Source organism: Saccostrea echinata, unplaced genomic scaffold (genome assembly GCF_033153115.1).
Source record: "Saccostrea echinata isolate AGI-Se365-2 ecotype Australia unplaced genomic scaffold, CSIRO_AGI_Sech_v1 ptg000009l, whole genome shotgun sequence".
Taxonomy (NCBI): domain Eukaryota; kingdom Metazoa; phylum Mollusca; class Bivalvia; order Ostreida; family Ostreidae; genus Saccostrea; species Saccostrea echinata.
This window is the reverse complement of record NW_026889758.1, coordinates 52,534,579-52,552,495: the sequence shown is the minus strand read 5'-3', so window position 1 is coordinate 52,552,495 and position 17,917 is coordinate 52,534,579. Positions and strand designations below refer to the sequence as shown.

The 17,917-nt window shown below is 33.6% G+C and overlaps 1 protein-coding gene across 1 annotated transcript; it reads left to right on the top strand.

Moving 5' to 3' along the window:
* Window positions 1-15,188: 15,188 nt before the first annotated feature.
* LOC133183088 (E3 ubiquitin-protein ligase Midline-1-like) lies at window positions 15,189-17,917 on the top strand. Its single transcript, XM_061318029.1, has one exon. It carries the CDS (start codon window positions 15,353-15,355, stop codon window positions 17,267-17,269), a length of 1,917 nt encoding a protein of 638 aa, XP_061174013.1. The 5' UTR covers window positions 15,189-15,352; the 3' UTR covers window positions 17,270-17,917.

Here is a 17,917-nt window from a genome sequence, read left to right as displayed (position 1 = left end):
TTAATTATTTTTGCGATCTTTTTCCTGATCGAACTTCCCATCACATCTGGAAACGATCCTATAGTTAACTTTACTGAACTTATTTAAGGATTCGGCAGTTTTATCAATGCATATCTTTACACAGCCAAGGTCATTTGCCCCGCAATAGAATATCGGATTAGGAACTCCATTCTAGCACATTCCTCTCTTGCTTTGTTACAACATACTAAAATTTACTGCTATAGAAGCCTGTGATTAAAATGAACAGATGAACCAAATATCTAGAGAAAAAGTTCAAATGTCTTTCTTATTCTATTGACCTGTAGGGTTTATAATCTATGAATGATAACATTTAAATTGTTCTCTTCCAAATAATTGAATTGATTCGCATGAAAGTAAGTAGCTTTTCAAGTTCTAAAAGAATATAATTTACATGTATAGTGCATATATTTATATTGAGACGCAACACATCTAGTTTAAGGTTAATATAAATAATAAATTACCAGGAATGTTTGCTCTAATTCGTAAACAATGGTGCATGACTAATAATTAACAATACAGAGAGTAACTGTGTCTCATTACCCTACTGCCCCCCCCCCCCCCCTTGCAGTTTAACGCCTACGTGATGAAAGTACTCGTTTTATATAACGAGGTTGTACTTATGCAGTGCCGAGTTTAAACTTAAAGTGCTTAGTATAAAAAAGGTTTTCTTACTAAAGATAGTTAATTATCTACTGTTGGATACATATTAACATTAATGAGAACATGAGATGGAATACACTATTTATTTATTTATTTATTTATTTATTTATTTATTGATGATGATAGTATGGTAGATAAGATTCTTTATTTCCAAATCAGGGCCCTTTCAGGCATCACAACAAGCATGATTTCTACAATTACAAACAGTACAAAAAATTTATGTGTATACATACTAAATAATCTATACATGTATTTGTATATTGTAAAATTTGACACTGTATATGTAAGTAATATTGATAAATGAAATAGTACTTCCGTGATGATAACATGTGAAGTGTGATCAAGTAATTCTAAGATGGAGATCTCAATTTAATAAGGTAAAATCTAAAAACGTGTATAAGTCATTTATAAATATACTAAACATCAAATCAAACTGTATAGATCTTACATATTTTGACGTCTGTTTATAAAGTTGTGTGATCTAATCGTAACCAAAATAACTTTACTACAATTATAGGTGTATAACCATATGCTGGCTTTCCCGCAGCCAGTATGCCTTCCGTCTGCGCTTAAGAATATTACTGCTTAATCAGCCATGTCGTAAAGAAATAAATATAAAGTGATTCAAAATTTAAATGACATAAAAACAAATGGTCTTTATACAAAAGAAAAGTTGCTGCATTTTTTATGCCAATCATTGCATCGTGGGAACGCTGGTAACAGAGCGGTAAGACGGCACTGAAAGAATTGCATTTCATTTGAAGTGACTTTTAAGATTTATTGGCCCTTCCTATCAGCAAAATCTTAGGTTTAATTAGCTTTTCGTCAGAATACAAACTTGACATGTATCAATTTCCAAACCCAGATGAATTAATTTTTGTGACGGGAACAAATGTTCAACACATTGAAGAATTCCCAATGCTGACCAAAATCGCCAAACGTGTCATCAATTTTGAGCAAATGTTGGCGTGAGCTGAACTTGCAAAACAGAAAGACATCAAGATAAATAAATGCGTTTCATATTTCGAACCAGGTTGTGACCTGACGAGTGAAAAAAGATAATATTTCATTTGTGTTTAATTAATTTATTAATCACTTCATTTATTTATTTATTTGTGACGATGTGTAACAACAAATGGAAGGCGTTTGACATAGTAGTTATTCGAAGCCAAGTACGCAAAAAATCATCTGGTTTTCTAGACAATAGTCTAAAAACGATTTTTTGTATCCATTTTGCCAGGTAAAGATCTTGTCAATGGTGCTATCATACCGATTATGGCCCTCAATCTATAAAATTTTTGGTTTATTGTTATGTGGATATTGATCCCCCTCCATGATTTATGGGCCTAGTTTTGATAGAGGTGTTAAGGAAAAAGGAACAGCCATTCGCCCATAGCTATTTCACTCAGCAACATATACTGAATTTGTCTTGATACAGATCTACTGAAATTAATTTCAATTAATTAATTAATTAATTTGCTCTTCACTCCATGCGCCCTAAATTAAATTAAAACCATTTCTCAACTCATCGCCTAATTCTTGCGTTGGTGGAACATGACATGCATACATATTGGAAGTAGTTTAATATTTACTTAAGAATGACCGATGTTTATTAATTGAATGCCTAGGAGTAACGGAATTTAAGGCTTTCTCTTTCAAAAATTGTTCCCCAGGCCGGGGTTGCTGATTTGTTGAGGACGGACACGAAGATGTTAATCGAAGGGAGAACAAGCTTAAAATACATATTTTATAACAATGTGCACATATATACACAATAAGTAACGATATTTGGCATCGAAACACTAGTCTTGCAATTGTATGAGGGATGCTAGCGAGGACAGTTAAATATTGCAAGTGAGGATCAGGTTAATATTGCACGTAATGCAGCCATTACTTGCTATAAACGTAATTGTATTGTTTTTATAAATTATATATATATATATATATATATGCCCCCCTTTCAAAGCTCATTGATTGGTGAATAAATAAATTAGTCTTATTATTATAGCCTTAAGGCTCCATGAAGTATATACTCGGGCGCTTACAACATCGTAACAATGACCGACGATGCCGAGTGCGTGATCTTAAGAGTATGAGGTTAAATTAATTCAAGTCAATGGGAGTTTTATGGAACCCAGTCTTAACGTGTGCATAATTATATTTATATTGCTCTAAACTCTGTGGTTGAAGAGGGTGTGCTTAAATTTAGATTCTACTAAATACACTAAAACCAATTGTAATGATTAGCTTATTCTTTGCCTTTTCCCACTGATTTTAACAGAATGATCGATTAACTGAACATTTAGTATTTTCTTGTGCATTTTTTTTTTTTTTTTTTTTTTTTTTTTTTTTAAATGTAATTGATACAACAGTGAAAACATTATACTAATAATTGATGTAGGCATACAAGATGACATACCGTTTGTGCTGTGTGTAGTAGTAGTATTATGCATGTCCTCCTCATTGCTGGTATTGACGTTATTCTCTCTCTCCATTTTGTAATGCCTTGTTTGGCTTTGGCGACTATAGATGTTGTGGACATCTTTGTCAATATTTACAGCAACGATACTCCTACAAGTAAGAGCCTCGGCTAACGTCCATACGCTCCTTACAGCCCTTTCGGCGCGAAGTCAAAAACTCTAGCATGTTGAAGTACACTAACGGTACAATTAGTGCAAACAATCAGAAAAACTTCGTCTTTGTACACCACAGTCTTTTGACAATGTCATTGTGCAATATTCTAAATTTTCTTAAAAATTCACAGCAAACCCTAAACGTGCAACATTTGGAAATGGTGTGAGAATGGAATGTACAAATGCTTGCGCATATATTGCGCGCGCATCCTTCCACGTGGGGCGCTGTGATAAATGGATTTATAACGCATTCACTACGTAAATCCGATTAATTTTTATGTGTACCCAATTTGTAAATATTTCGATTAAATAACTCACATTTAGGGTAAATTTTGTTGATGTGCACCAGCTGGGACGGAAGTGCAATAACGGTAACTCTAACTTTACAAATGTTCTGCATTAAAAAAAATCCAGGCTTTGTAATAAAAATATTGTGAAATTTGGTTGTCTTTGTCGTATGTAAAATGTTAATCTTCATCCATCAGAACCTGATAGTTACAGTTATCTTGTTATACACAGAACTTACCGTTACATGTAATATGAAGAGAAAATTCGGGATTTTTCCCTCTCGCATTTAATGTTCCGAATGACATAACACTTAATGATGACGCCGGAAAATACCGGGCACTTCCGTCCCAGCTGGTGCACATCAACAAAATTTACCCTAAATGTGGGTTATTTAATCGAAATATTTACAAATTGAGTACACATAAAAATTAATTGGAAATACGAAAAGGAAGAAGAATGTGTAACAAATTTATTGACATATGCATATTTCATATGTTTTTATGCTTTAGATAAATAATCAGGCGGAGTTTAAGCGAGGTGAGGCAGACGATGAGAAAAGAGTTGCAAGCCTTCTCTCTTTGTATGTATCAGTCGAAAACGATATATTTAAAAACAGCTGATAGAAACAAAAGAGTTGCATTATTGATAATATATAGTGCATATTAGAATACAAAAATAGGAAAAAGGTGACTGGACCCCAGATTTAAAAAGAAAAAAAAATGGAAAAGGGGTGGGGGGGGTGGGGGGGTGGAGGAGGTCCATACCCCAAGTGCCTGTGGTCGCGAATTCTAGTTGTAACACTTCCCTGGTGTATGACATTGTCTGAGCAAGGTAAATATAATTTCTGTAGGTTCATGGAAAGCTATTTTTCTAAGATTTAATCAATTACAACTTGAAATGTTAACAAAAATCAATTTAAACGCACGTGTTATGAATTCGTCAAACAGAAAAAAATTATTTGCAAATGTATGTCTGCCTGCTTCAAGTTGCATCACCGATTAAAAGTTGCCAAATATTATGCAAAATCGCAATTTGAACAGAGGAAGCAATTTTTGTCACTCATTTTTTAAGTATATTGAAGCGGTGTTTTGGTGTTTGATTACCTCCCTGTTGTTTATAGTTTTGTTCTATATACATAACATATTTTCACGTTAGGTATGTTCTATGCATTTTCATTACTTTAATTAATGGCAGCATCTGCTTATGAATAATATCATATATAGTGAATAAGTTTATTTTAAATGCACGACATTTTTTGATGGTCTATGTTATGCTATACTAGTACAACGAAACTGATTATAGGTAGGAGTTATCCTTCCTAACTGAAAATTCATCTTTGCTGTCAGGTTAGATTATTTCCCTTGAGTCACAGATCGCTGTGTGAGGTAGGCTGTACATATAACTTGATTTTATGAAATCCAGAAGGTATTGAAGCAAAGAGCTAGGTTCACTTTATGCATAAAATGACCCTGTCCTTATATCAATTAATTGACTATCACCCTCTGTCCCATTTCATATATCAAAATAAAATAGAGACTTAGCGCTTTCATTTCCTATAACAAAATTTCTTTTTGAGAATCCAGGTATTGGAAAACAGGCTTTGAGAAAATGCAATGTTCTTGAATTTTGCAGAAAACATGCGTATTTGACTACCTTCAGCAAAGAATTAAATTATGAGCACACCCCACGATCCAAAAATTAAAATATGTTTTGTGATCTTCAGAAACAGATCTTTCATTATGTAATTGCATATTTTGGATCAGAGGTTGTGCTCTATATGAAATATTGAAAAATTACCTTAAATTTTGGCCAGTTTTAAGGGAATTTACAGGATATGGGAGAAATGACGTATTTTATGACGTCATAATGCATTGACTAGAGAGAAAATTACGTCATGTTCAATAGATTCACGGTCACCAAGCATCCAAGTTATAAATACTGCATTTTCAACCAAAACTGAGCAGTTTCGATTTTTCAGAAATTCTCAGGGCTAAAAAATGCCCTAAGTGGCTCTTGCTCTTTCATTTAGAATCTACAATTATATGGAGATAGAATAATGAAAAATGACATTTGACCTTAAAATCTTTTATTTAATTTTTAGGAAGAAGTGCTATATCTGGCGGCCGCCAGATAATTATTTGGCGGTCGCCAGATAAAATATTTTTCCTACCTGGCACCAACCGGCTTCCGTACTGAGCCATGTTTTATTCCCGTAAAACAATAATTGTACGAGGTGATTCGTGGCAAGTTGTAAAGTAGAGATTAATAAATGATGTTTCCTTTTTTTCTCAAAACATATCATTATCGATAGATAAATAATTAATTCAGTATGCTTTCTTAACATATGTTACTATAACATTCACCACTAGAGAAGTGTTGCGTTTACGTAAAGCTTAAAAATACGCATGTCAACATAGTAAGTGAATATATGTATAGAGAGTTAATTTAGAAATTAAGCATTAATTTTTTTTCACGTCACTAATTAATAAGCATTTTAGGTATTTTAAAGGCCATCGCGATATAGGTATGACGTTTTTCCTGTTCAATATGCCGTTTGTCTGAGTCATGGTAAATTATGGCTCATTCCAAAAAATTCGACGTTCAATAATAGTTTGCATTAGAGTGTGTCACAAATTCATATTTTAATCACAAAATACATGTTAAGCTCCACTCTGATAATTTTCGGTTGGTAACGATATCGCTAGAACTTGTTCAAGTTCGAGGGTGTTCAGTGCATGATGAAGTCACCCTGTTATTTATCATGCTTATAAATATGTTCTAAAGGTTTTGATTGCTTTAGTTAGGCAAGCTTTTTCTGGGAAAAAAACAACAAACTATTTCTTGTTTCTTATCAAAATCCTTTCAAATGTTTCTGCCATTTATAAACATGACTCGATTGTCGATACCACGACTGCTATTCAAAGGCGAAAGTACTAGTAAATAAATGACGTACTCAATATCTGAATACTTAACTTCACGGAACTTTCAGCTATTTCAGATATTGTAGATTTTCCCTTAAACAACACAGGAATGGCAACTGCGAGTCTAAATCCTCAGGGCGATTTGGCGGTGTGTTCCATTTGCTTGGAATATTTTAAATCACCAAGGTATTTACACTGCTCACATACATTCTGTCAAAGATGTTTAGAAACTCATATTAAATCTTCATGTAGTGATTGTGATGGATACCAGCTTGGATTTTCATGTCCGACATGTCGGATATTTGTCCCAGCTCCAGGAAAAGCAGGTCAGTTTTCTTCAAATGAATGGGCAAATAAATTGCCAGAAAAACCAATTCATGAACTCCATCGCAGGGAAATGTGCAACTTTGAACTCAATCCCGTGCACTCCTTGTAATTTAAACGGAGATGAAAATACGTCAAGCAGTTGGTGTAAAGATTGCTCCGAGGCTATGTGTGAGGATTTTTTTCAAAGTCATTTAAAATTCAGTCCTTCTCGCAATCATCAGAAAGTGTCTCTGGATAAAACCACTGATCTTTTACCGCTGACACAAGAACTGGAAAATTGTGAAGACCACGAGGGAAGAAAACTAGAATTATTCTGCGAAAGTCATTTCACTCCATGCTGCGTCCTCTGCATTACAAACGTACACGGAGGTTGTTTGAACCTTAGTCCAATAGAGGAAGTTGCTGATAAACTAATAGGATCTGAGAAAGTTAAGTGTTTGCAAGAGGATATTTATCGGTTTGAAGCCATTCTTGATGTTATTGCAGAAGAAGAGGCTAATATGAGTGATATTGATAATGTACATGACAGATTTACCAAAAATATTTCAGAAGCAAAAGAGGCAATTATCAAAAATGTTAAAAGACTGGAAGAAAATGATTTAAACGAAATAGCAAAAGTATCCAAAGATGCTAAAGCAAAACTTCAAATTTCAATCAATTCTTTGGAACAAACACGATGTTATTTACGACACTGGAAAGAAGCAACATTGAAGAGTTTAAAAAGCAATGAATCACCCAAATCAATTTTTGCATTGTCTTATGCGAAAATGGAACAGGTATATAAGCATTTGACAAAAATGTGAATTTCAAAATTCGAAGCTGAAATTCAAACCAAGATGCACGACAATTTTAGAAATCTTATCGATTTAAGCTGTCTTTCAGAAGTCACTACAAATGAACGACACAAACCTTTAATTCTAAATGAAACTGTTTTAAAAAGTACTGAAATTGAATCGAATTCCAATAACAGTAGTATGCGTGCTCTCTAGAAACGATGAATAAATCCTGGCCGACTATCAAAAGGAAGTTTTGTGAAATATGGAGCAGACAGGACTGTCTTTAAGGAAGTGTTTCTTAAGAGCAAACTTTTGGATATAGAACTTTTTGGAGAAAATGAAGCTGCAAAGAAAATTTAAGTTAGGGATATTAAGTCCCTTACAAAAGAAAAAATGAATCTCCCGTGCTGGTGTTGTGGAATATCGACATGAATATCACTATACTTCGAATCTGGTAGCAGGTCACATGTACTTAACAGAAAGTACATGTATGTAGTAAATACAGAATTTGCAACATTTTTTATTTAATGCCACTCTATAGTGCCAAGTAATAGTACTTCAAATTTAAACAACACATGTAGTTTTGTATCTTCGTGGCATACGAAAATTGTAATTTCTTGAATCTTAGTTCATAATTAAGCTAAAGTTGTCAATTTTTTTAATTGGGATCTGATTGTTTGCTAGATGTGTAGAATTTTATAATTTTTTGCAAGGAAGAAGAATATATAATATGTAATGCTAATTTGTTAGATTTCGATGATGTTTATAGCTGGCAATTTTGAGATAGATCATGTAAGGGCAAAAGCGACACATGCTGAGCTGTACAAATTAAAAGTTAGAAGCAATTCATTTAAAGCAATATGAGCTGCATTTTTGAGAATTTTATTTGGCTGTTTAAATGTGTTATTATGATAAATTTGTATGTAATTTAAACCTTTTTGATCAATTAGACAGAAATAAAGTATCAAATTGTTTCAGAATAAAGGATTCTGTACAATCAAATATATATAGCATTATATTAGAAATCAGTTTTGTACAGGACGACAATAATGTAATTTTGCTTCAATCAAAGCTTATAAATAGTTCTTCCATCGCAAATATAAACAACAGAAGTTAATAAACGTTCTTTTTTTCGTCATTGAAATAGTTATTTACAATTTTGCAACAATTTTTTTTTTTACAAAAAAAGTTGCAGCTCATATTGCTTTAAAGGCTTTGAAACAGTATATGTATCAAACAAATAACAAAAACTGCATAAAAATTGATTCGCTCGTAAATGAAAATTAGAAACGATGTCATCAACGTCACTGAAAAGAAGCAACCTTGAAAAGTTATCAATAAGGAGTAAAAACAAAATCAGGTTTTCTACCTTATTGTCTTTTGCCAAAATGGAAGCGTTGTTCGAAGATTTCAAAATTTAAAAGTATAACTAAGGCCATCCTTAAAAAATTGTTTGAATGTTTGGAATTGCCGCCTGGCGGGTTTCAGACTCAGGAGGGAGGGAGGGAAAATATTATTATTAATATTATTAATATAATTAAAAATTGATGATAAAAATCTCAATAAGGAACGAACACATTATTTTCTGCATTTTTGTACAGGGTATCTCTCATCAACCAGGAACCCAGTTTTGCTTAGATCCTACACTTATAAAGTTATTGATTGGCACTTGTGGTAACAGGCCAAGAATTGATTGAATAAAAAGAAATTCTTATTTTTGGTCAATAAAATTTTTCCAGGAGGGGTCATTTCAATGAGGCGGGAGGCAATTCCAAACAAACAATAATTTTATTTTGGCCTAATTCTTTGAATACGACGATGGTAAGAAAGTAATTTACCTTTTCAAGAATAATACATTGTATACGAGAAGAAGAAGAAAAATTGTCTTTACATGTAAACATAAATGTAACTTTTACATGCTAATGTTGAGATGGATACTTATTCTAAACCAATAATTGATAGTGCTGTTTTAAACGTTGGGGTTTGTCTTTTAACAAGAGGTTCATGGGCAACAATGTTAAATTTTGGTTGTCCATTGTGGCTTTGCCTGCCCTGGGGTCATGATTTGAACTAAATTGATCTTCACTGCTGGAAGATGCATCCATATAAATATGATTAATCATGGCTTTGCTGTCTTGAGGAGATTTTTAAAGATTAATTTCTATATATTCCAATATATAAAACTAAGAACACCTATTGTGGCCCCATCCTACCCTCAAGGGTCATGATTTGAACAAACTTGAATTTACACTATTTGAATATGCTTTCATTTAAATATGACCAATCATTGCTTTTCTGTTCTTGAGAAGAAAAATTTAAAAGATTTTTTTCTATGTATTCATATGTTTAATTTTGGTTTCCTGATATGCCCCCTATTTCCCGGGGGTCATGATTTTGAAGAAAAAAAACTTGAGTTTACACTAAGTAATGAGACTTTCACATGTTTCGCCTTTTCAGGCACAGTGGTTTTTGAGAAGAAGATATTAAAAAAAAAATGCCATTCATTTTTCACTTATTCTTAATAACTAATATCTCCCCTTGAAAGAGAGCATGCCCCGTCATTTGAAGGAACTTGAATCCCCTTTATACAAGGATGTTCAGCTTCTGTGTCCAGTTTGGATGAAACTGATCCAGAGGTTCTTAAGAAGAAGTCAAGAATGTGAAAAGTTAACGTCTATAACGAAGACGCCAATGACAGACAACGGACAAATGATCCAAAAAGCTCACTCGAGCCTTTGGTTTAGGTACGTGAGCTAAAAACTAATAACCTACATCTCCTTGACAATCCAAAGATATTCATATTGTCATGTAAAATTTGAAATTACCAGATGGCAGTAAATACAAATTACATGACAATACTATCAGTCTGTATAACAAAAAGGGGTCGTTTTGAATGAAGTGACTACACCTAGTCAGACTATAGAATTATACTAAGAAAAATAATATAAAAGTTATAAATGCTACTGTTGATATCCAAAGAAAAGTATTGCTTTGAAAACTAGGTATCTTGTTTTGTAAAATTTACTGATTTCTGATGATTAAATCTTGAATTCAATACTTCTCGACCATTGCATTAAGCTTTAGTTTTCAAATGATTAATCAGATATTATTGACTGAATAAAATTTCAGATAATTATCACATTATCGGATTTATGATATAAAAACCTAGACAAAAGTTTTGTTTATTTAAATTTTTATCCTTACACAAAAAATAAAATTGGCAACACACACTTTGTGTACATTCTGGATAAAATATAGCATCGATCTCTGTTAGTTTTTATTTAATACTATGTGAACTGCTGAGAAAAAAACAAGATGTGTTTGTGAAACACTGATGCCCACGTAAGACAGCTTATGGCGAAGGATAAAGTTTCTCAAATGCAAGTCAAACTCCAAGGTCAAGAGATCAAAAATGTTTTTACCAAAAGAAAGGACTTGTGTCAATGGATAAACCTGGTATGAAACCTATGAAAGCCCAAGCACCAACCATTCAACAGTTATGGTCAAGGTTAATGTTTTCTAAAAGTGGGTCAAACTCTAACTCAAGGTCAAGGTTAAAGGGTCAGAATTAACGGTAAGCAGTGGAAGACCTTGTCAAAAGAAAAGCCCTAGCACCAACTGTTCAAACGTTATGGCAAGGTTAAAGTTTTTTAAAAGTAGGTCAAATTCCAAGGTCAAAATTGTTGGAATCCAAAGGAAGGGCTTGTCACATGGAATGTACCTGTGAAATTCGAAAGCCCTAGTACTAACTGTTCAAAAGTTATGGCCAAGTTTAAAGCTTTATTAAAAGTGGGTCAATGTCTAACGTCAAGGTCAAAAGGTCAGAAAAATTTACACATATAGAAAGGTCTTGTCACGATGAATATGAAAGTCTGACTACGAACTGTTCAAAAGTTAGGGCCAAGGTTAAAGTTGGGAAAAGTTTTGCAAAAGTGGGTCAAACTCCAAGATCAAGAGGTAAATTATGTTGGTACCCAAAGGAAGGTCTTGTCACAAGAAATACACGTGAAATATGAAAACCATAGCCCCAATCATTCAAAAGTTATGACCATGGTTAATGTTTTCTAAAAGTGGGTCAAACTCAAAGGTCAAAATTAATGTTACGCAGTGGAAGATCTTGTCATAAGAAATACACATGCAAATTAAAACCCTAGCACCAACTGTTCAAAAGTTATGGCCAACGTTAATTTTTTTCAAAAGTAGGTCAAACTCTAAGGTCAAGGTCAAAATTGTTGGTATGCAAAGGATGGTCTTGCCATAAGGAATATACCTGTGAAATTTGAAAGCCCTAGTACTAACTGTTCAAAAGTTATGGCCCAAGTTAAAGCTTTTTTGAAAGTGGGTCAAACCCTAAGGTCATAAATATTTTCACCAAAGGTCTTGTCACGATAAATATACATATGAAATATGAAAGCCCTGACACCAACTGTTCAAGTTATGGCCAAGGTTAAAGTTGGGTGTATTTTTGCAAAAGTTGGTCAAACTCCAAGGTCAAGAGGTCAGATATGTTGGTTACCAAAGGAATGCTTGTCATAGGTAATAAACATATGTAATATGAAAGCCCTATCTTTTCTCATTCAAATTTTATGACCAATTTAAAGTAATGTTAAACTTTTTGAAAGGTAGATCAAATTTCAAGGTCAAGAAGTCAAAAATCCTAGTATATTTGTCACATATAATGCATATGTCAAATATGAAAGCACTACATGTGAAATACATGTGAAAAAAATTAACGACGGCTTGCTTACTGTCTTCAATCTTGAAAATACTAATCATACTGATTCTGTCATAAAGTTTCCATTCCAATGTCTGACCTTCTTAGTCCTACGAATACTTATTTTGTTTGTGATTGAATTTCTTTTGTATAAAGATTAAAAATGGTCAGATACTGAGTTGAGTTAGTTGAGGTAGCTGCTCAAATAAGATTTGAAAAATCTCATGAATTAGTGGTCACAATATCTTATGGTACAGGGCCCCGTTTTACAAAAGAACTTACAGTCTACGAACAAAAAGTAATTTTGTGAATAACTATCTTACATAAATTTAAAATTGTTTTAATCTTTTTAAATAGAAGTTAGAAAGATATTTTTATATATACTAGTAATTTTTAACTGAATAATTAATTTTGGAAGATTTTACAATCAACTTAAGTTTTTGGTCTTAGTCGTAAGTTTGTTTGTTTTTTTTAAACAGGCCTTCAGTGTTTACAAAGAATGTTTACAAACCTTATTTGCTGATGGTATTGCAAAGGCGTGTTATTGTGTGTGACTGTCTGTTCACCGGTTTCAGAAACTCTCGTATGCAAATAACAGCCACAGTCTTGCTTCCTTTCTTCGTTGTATGAGCTTGGTCACTGCAGTTCTTTGGACGATCTATTTCTATAGAGTCCCATCACATACCTTGCTGCACTTTTTCTAATTGATTTATTTGACCCTGTTGGTATGAGTCCTATACAGAATTAAGGGACGTAGCATCGTTTTTGAAAGTTGGGGCGAGGTGGTGGGCAGCCAAAGAAAACAAGATTAACATACCATACATTATCATGTACTATAAAATCATCTGATGAAAGCAGTGCATGCATTCATATCCCCACAAATCATAATTTCCCCTTATTCTTAAACTTATTAACATCTTTTTCAATAACATCATAATTTAACTTTTAAAAGTAAGTTGAATTGGAGGTTGGGTATAATATAACATGTACAACATAACATAATATAAATGTCCTTTTGAAGATTAAAAAACATTATTTTCAATCTTAATCCATTGAAAATCTGTCAGGGTACCTGGTAATAACTTAATATGTTCCATAATACTATTTCTACGAAAAATGCCAATTCCCCTATAAAATCTTCCATTTGCGGACATGTCCCTAGCTACATACAGGAAAGTATGTAAAACCATCCATAAAAAGATTGGTCATTATACCCAACATGTGTTTCACTTAATATAATTAGATCATAGTTTTTCACCTCCTTCAAAAATAATTCGTCATTTAGCTTATGAATAAATTGTCAATGTTTTCGTACGCAATGGTTTGACCACGTAGCGCAACCTCAAAATACGATCTATTTCTACAGTGAGTCTAACGGAGACAAATATTTTGATACGAATATTTGTCATCCAATTTTCACAATAGGTTACTTATGTGATGTGACAATTGTTCCGTAAAATATACAAATTTACCTCGTTTTTGTAAATTTTCTGAGATCTTAATCTTATTTTAAATTCTAATAGATTCTAATAGAGAGTGTTAAAAAATGACGCTGGAAAGGGTGAATCTTTTTCCCGAAATTCATAATTATAAAGTTTCACTTTAGAAAAACTCTCGAAGACTTTGAAAATGTTTGAACAGCCTAGTCTTTAGTTTTTCATTGTATTGAATTATTAAATTCCTTTAATCAAGAGAAAATGGGGACTTATGCAAATGTCTAGGTTTTATAGCAAAGGTTTCGCGTTTTTTCGCGAAAGTTACGCGTTTTAACGCGAAAATTACGCGTTTATTAAGTTAAGCATTATGACGCGAAAGTTGTCATCCAATCCATCGCGTTTGTTCGAAAAATACATGTATTTTTTCATCTACGAAAATGAGCTCAATGGGCTTTCGTACCTTATTTCAAGTGCCTGATATGATAGAAAAAAGAATTCCTTTTGCTTTTTAAGATAACAAAATAAGGGACTAGTATACTAACGTTTAACGTTACACGACGTCCCTGTTGTAATCATCAGTTTGAATATATAATACTATAGACCTAAAGCAAGGTCTTTGCTTAAGGTCTATGATAATCATGATAATACTGTCTTTTATTAATTTTCAACCTAAAGTTAACAAATTTGTCATGTAATCATTTTCAACTTTAGATTGAAAATTAATAAAAAGACAATAGATAGTTTTCAGTAGGCCCAAATTAGCAAGAGTTATTTCCCGTTGGCCGCCATATTGGAGGTCAACATGCTCATATTCTTTCATTATTCAACCAACTTTAACTTTTTATACTGGCCATTGTGGGGTAGAAAGCATTGTTTGTCTGAAAAATATACATTTGTTAAAGCCTCCTTTATTTCATAATTTTTATTCCATAAAGATTTTCCCCCAAATATTTCTGGTACACCCTCTTAGATTTGGTAAGACAAAGAGGACAAGCATTCTAAGAGTATTGCATTAGCAATACTAGTCCCCTACCGGCAAGTGTAATCTGGTTCCCGTTAAGAATTGAAAATGTCATAATTCCGTCAAAAATCAATGAAGCGGAACGAAATGCAAACTTGAACTATAACTAATCAAGATAAAGTCACATACCAAAAATCAGCTCAGTATCTGTTTAGAAGAAAATTGCGGAAAACCCTTAAAGATTGAAAAAGCCATAATTCCGTCAAAAATCAATGAAGCGGAACGAAATGCAAACTTGATCTGTAACTCATCAAGATACACTCACATACCAAAAATCAGCCAAATATCTGCAAGCGTTTAGGGAACAAGTGCGGAAAACCAAGTGGGACAGACTGACAGACAGACAGAGGGACAGACAGACGGACGGACAGACTCAGAGGAAACCTATAGTCTCCTCCGGTTTCACCGGTAGGGGACTAATTACCAGGTTGACCACCAAGATGGTGGCCAAGGGAAATAACTCGGAGAGAAAATACGTCATATGAAAACTATCTGTACGTTACAAGTAAATCAGTCGGGCTCGTTCCCCTCGGAAATTTAACTTTCGTTTCAGTGATGGCCACTGGCACGCCATTTCTTCATGAAAAGTTGGATTTAACCATGTGCTCTATCTGTTTAGAGAATTTCAAATCACCAAGGTATTTACCATGTGCACACACTTTTTGTCACACGTGCTTATCAACTCGCATTAAAGCTATATGTACAACGAATGATGACGATCAGCAACTCGGATTTCCCTGCCCTTTGTGTAGAGCATTCGTTCCTGCACCGGGAGCAATTGGTCGGTTTCCTTTGGACAAATGGGTGAGTCAATTTCCTGAAAATGAACATGTGGGTTCGTTAGTTAGAAAAGGCGGTGGTCTATCTCTAATTCTATGTAACCCATGCAACAGGGAAGGAGAAGAGAATGAAGCTAGTAGATGGTGCCAGGAATGCGCTGAGGCTCTGTGTGAAGATTGCTTAAAATATCACAAAAAAATCAAATCAACACTCCATCATGAAACAGTTCCCATAGGTGAAAATTTTACTACACTTGTGCCTTCTCAGCGCTTTAATATGGACATCTGTGAAATTCACGAAGGAAGAAAAATTGATATGTTTTGTAAATGTCATTTCACACCATGCTGTGTTTTATGTGCTACGAAAGAGCATGGAAGTTGTCAAAGGCTGTGCCCAATAGAAGAAGTTGCTGAAAAACTAATAGGTGCTGAAAGTATTCAATTTTTGCAAGATGGTATAGGTCGATTAGACCGTCTTTTAGAAACGGTTATCAAAGAGGAGAAAATTAATCTGGTTGATATTGATGATGTAGCTGACAAAATTGTAAATGATATTACAAAAACAAAAGATAAAGCTATAGAATCTGTGAAAAGATTGGAGGAAAAACATTTAAATGAGGTTGCAAAGTTGTCCAAAGATGCTAAAGCAAAACTTGAAAAATCTATTGAGGCTTTGGAGCAAAGACGGTGTTATCTACAATACTGGAAAGAAGCAACATCGAAAAATTTATCGCCTGAGGAATCATCAGAATCAGAGTTTGTTCTGTCATACATAAAATTAGCACAGATATTTAAAGATTTAAGAAAACTGGATATTTCAAAGTTAGAAGTGGGAATAAAGTCTACTATACACAAGAGTGTTGGTGAACTGATTGAACTACCTAGCCTGGGCGAAATTTATCTAATGGAGGGCATAAAGTCTCTGATGCTGAATGAAACTAACATAAAACATGCCGAAGCTCAAATGATTTCTGAATTTAAAATTGATGTCGATAATTTAAGAGGTGGAGTTTATCTAAGAAACAATGAACTCATTGTGACTGATTATTCGAAGAAGAGATCTCGACTGATACGCTGTAAAACAGATGGGCTCATTTTGAAAGAAGTGACTCTCAAAGACCGTCCATGGGATGTTTCTCTCTACGATGAAAACCACATATATGTTACACTCCCAGATGTGAAAGCGATTCTATTGTTGAACACTGATTCACTGAATATAGTAAAACGGATCGATTCTGGCTATTCATGCTTTGGAATGTCACAGTCAGGTAACACGATTGCAATCGGTTGTCAATTAACATTAAAAGTACTGGACAAGGATTTTCAAAATATAAGGAGTTCGAGTGATTTACGTAATATGTATGATGTAGCTGTGAATGTGGAGGAAAATATCATTTATTCCAGTTACACTGATCATATCATCAGAAAAGAAGACAGAAAAGGAAATGTTTTGTTCACATACTACCATGAGGAATTAAAAAGTCCATATGGATTAACAGTGGACAGACACGGAATTATCTATGTGAATGGCCACAAAAGCAATAATATACACATTTTGTCACCAGATGGTGAAAATCTAAGAATTTTGAAAGGAGTGAAAGAGCCCCTATGTATCAAATTTCAGGAGAACAGTAACCGATTCTTTGTGGCGGAGACTGGGGGTACTGTGAAAATATTTGAATTTACCACATGAAGTTGTTAAAATGGTGTTCTTGATAGGAAATCATAAATACAGGGCGAATCCTGGATTTTTTAGAGGATGCGTACGGTAGACTTGAACAATCGAAGATTTTTGATAAAATCCTCTGTAAGAGCAGGACTGAACTCCTGCCCCCGACAGAGTAAATCCTGCTAGTTTATGTTTTTGATTGTGAAATAGACATTTAATTTGCAATTAAATGGGGGGGGGGGGGGGCACAACTCTTGAAAAAATTGTGTTTCTGTATTTGTTCAGTTTATTCTCCGTTCCATTTTCAAATTCGCTTGGTATATATGTACATATATATTCTGAATGCAGTGGGTATATAAGTGTATTTCTACACATGATTTTACTATTCTTTAAGGCTGAGATCTTAAAACAAAATTTTATACCACTTAATAAAAATACACGTTGTAAATACAATGTATTTACAAAATCATTTGCAGGTGTCTTGACAAGACTAAATTCCTAACACAGCAAGAATAACCGACATTACTTGTTTTAAGAATTTTTAATGTTGAACAACCCTTTGCTATTAATTTCGTTTTGCGTTGTGTTCTACATTACTCTGTATACTGTGCACCATTGTACTAATGGACGAATTGTATTTATATAGGCTTATTGTTTGCTGATAAATCTAAG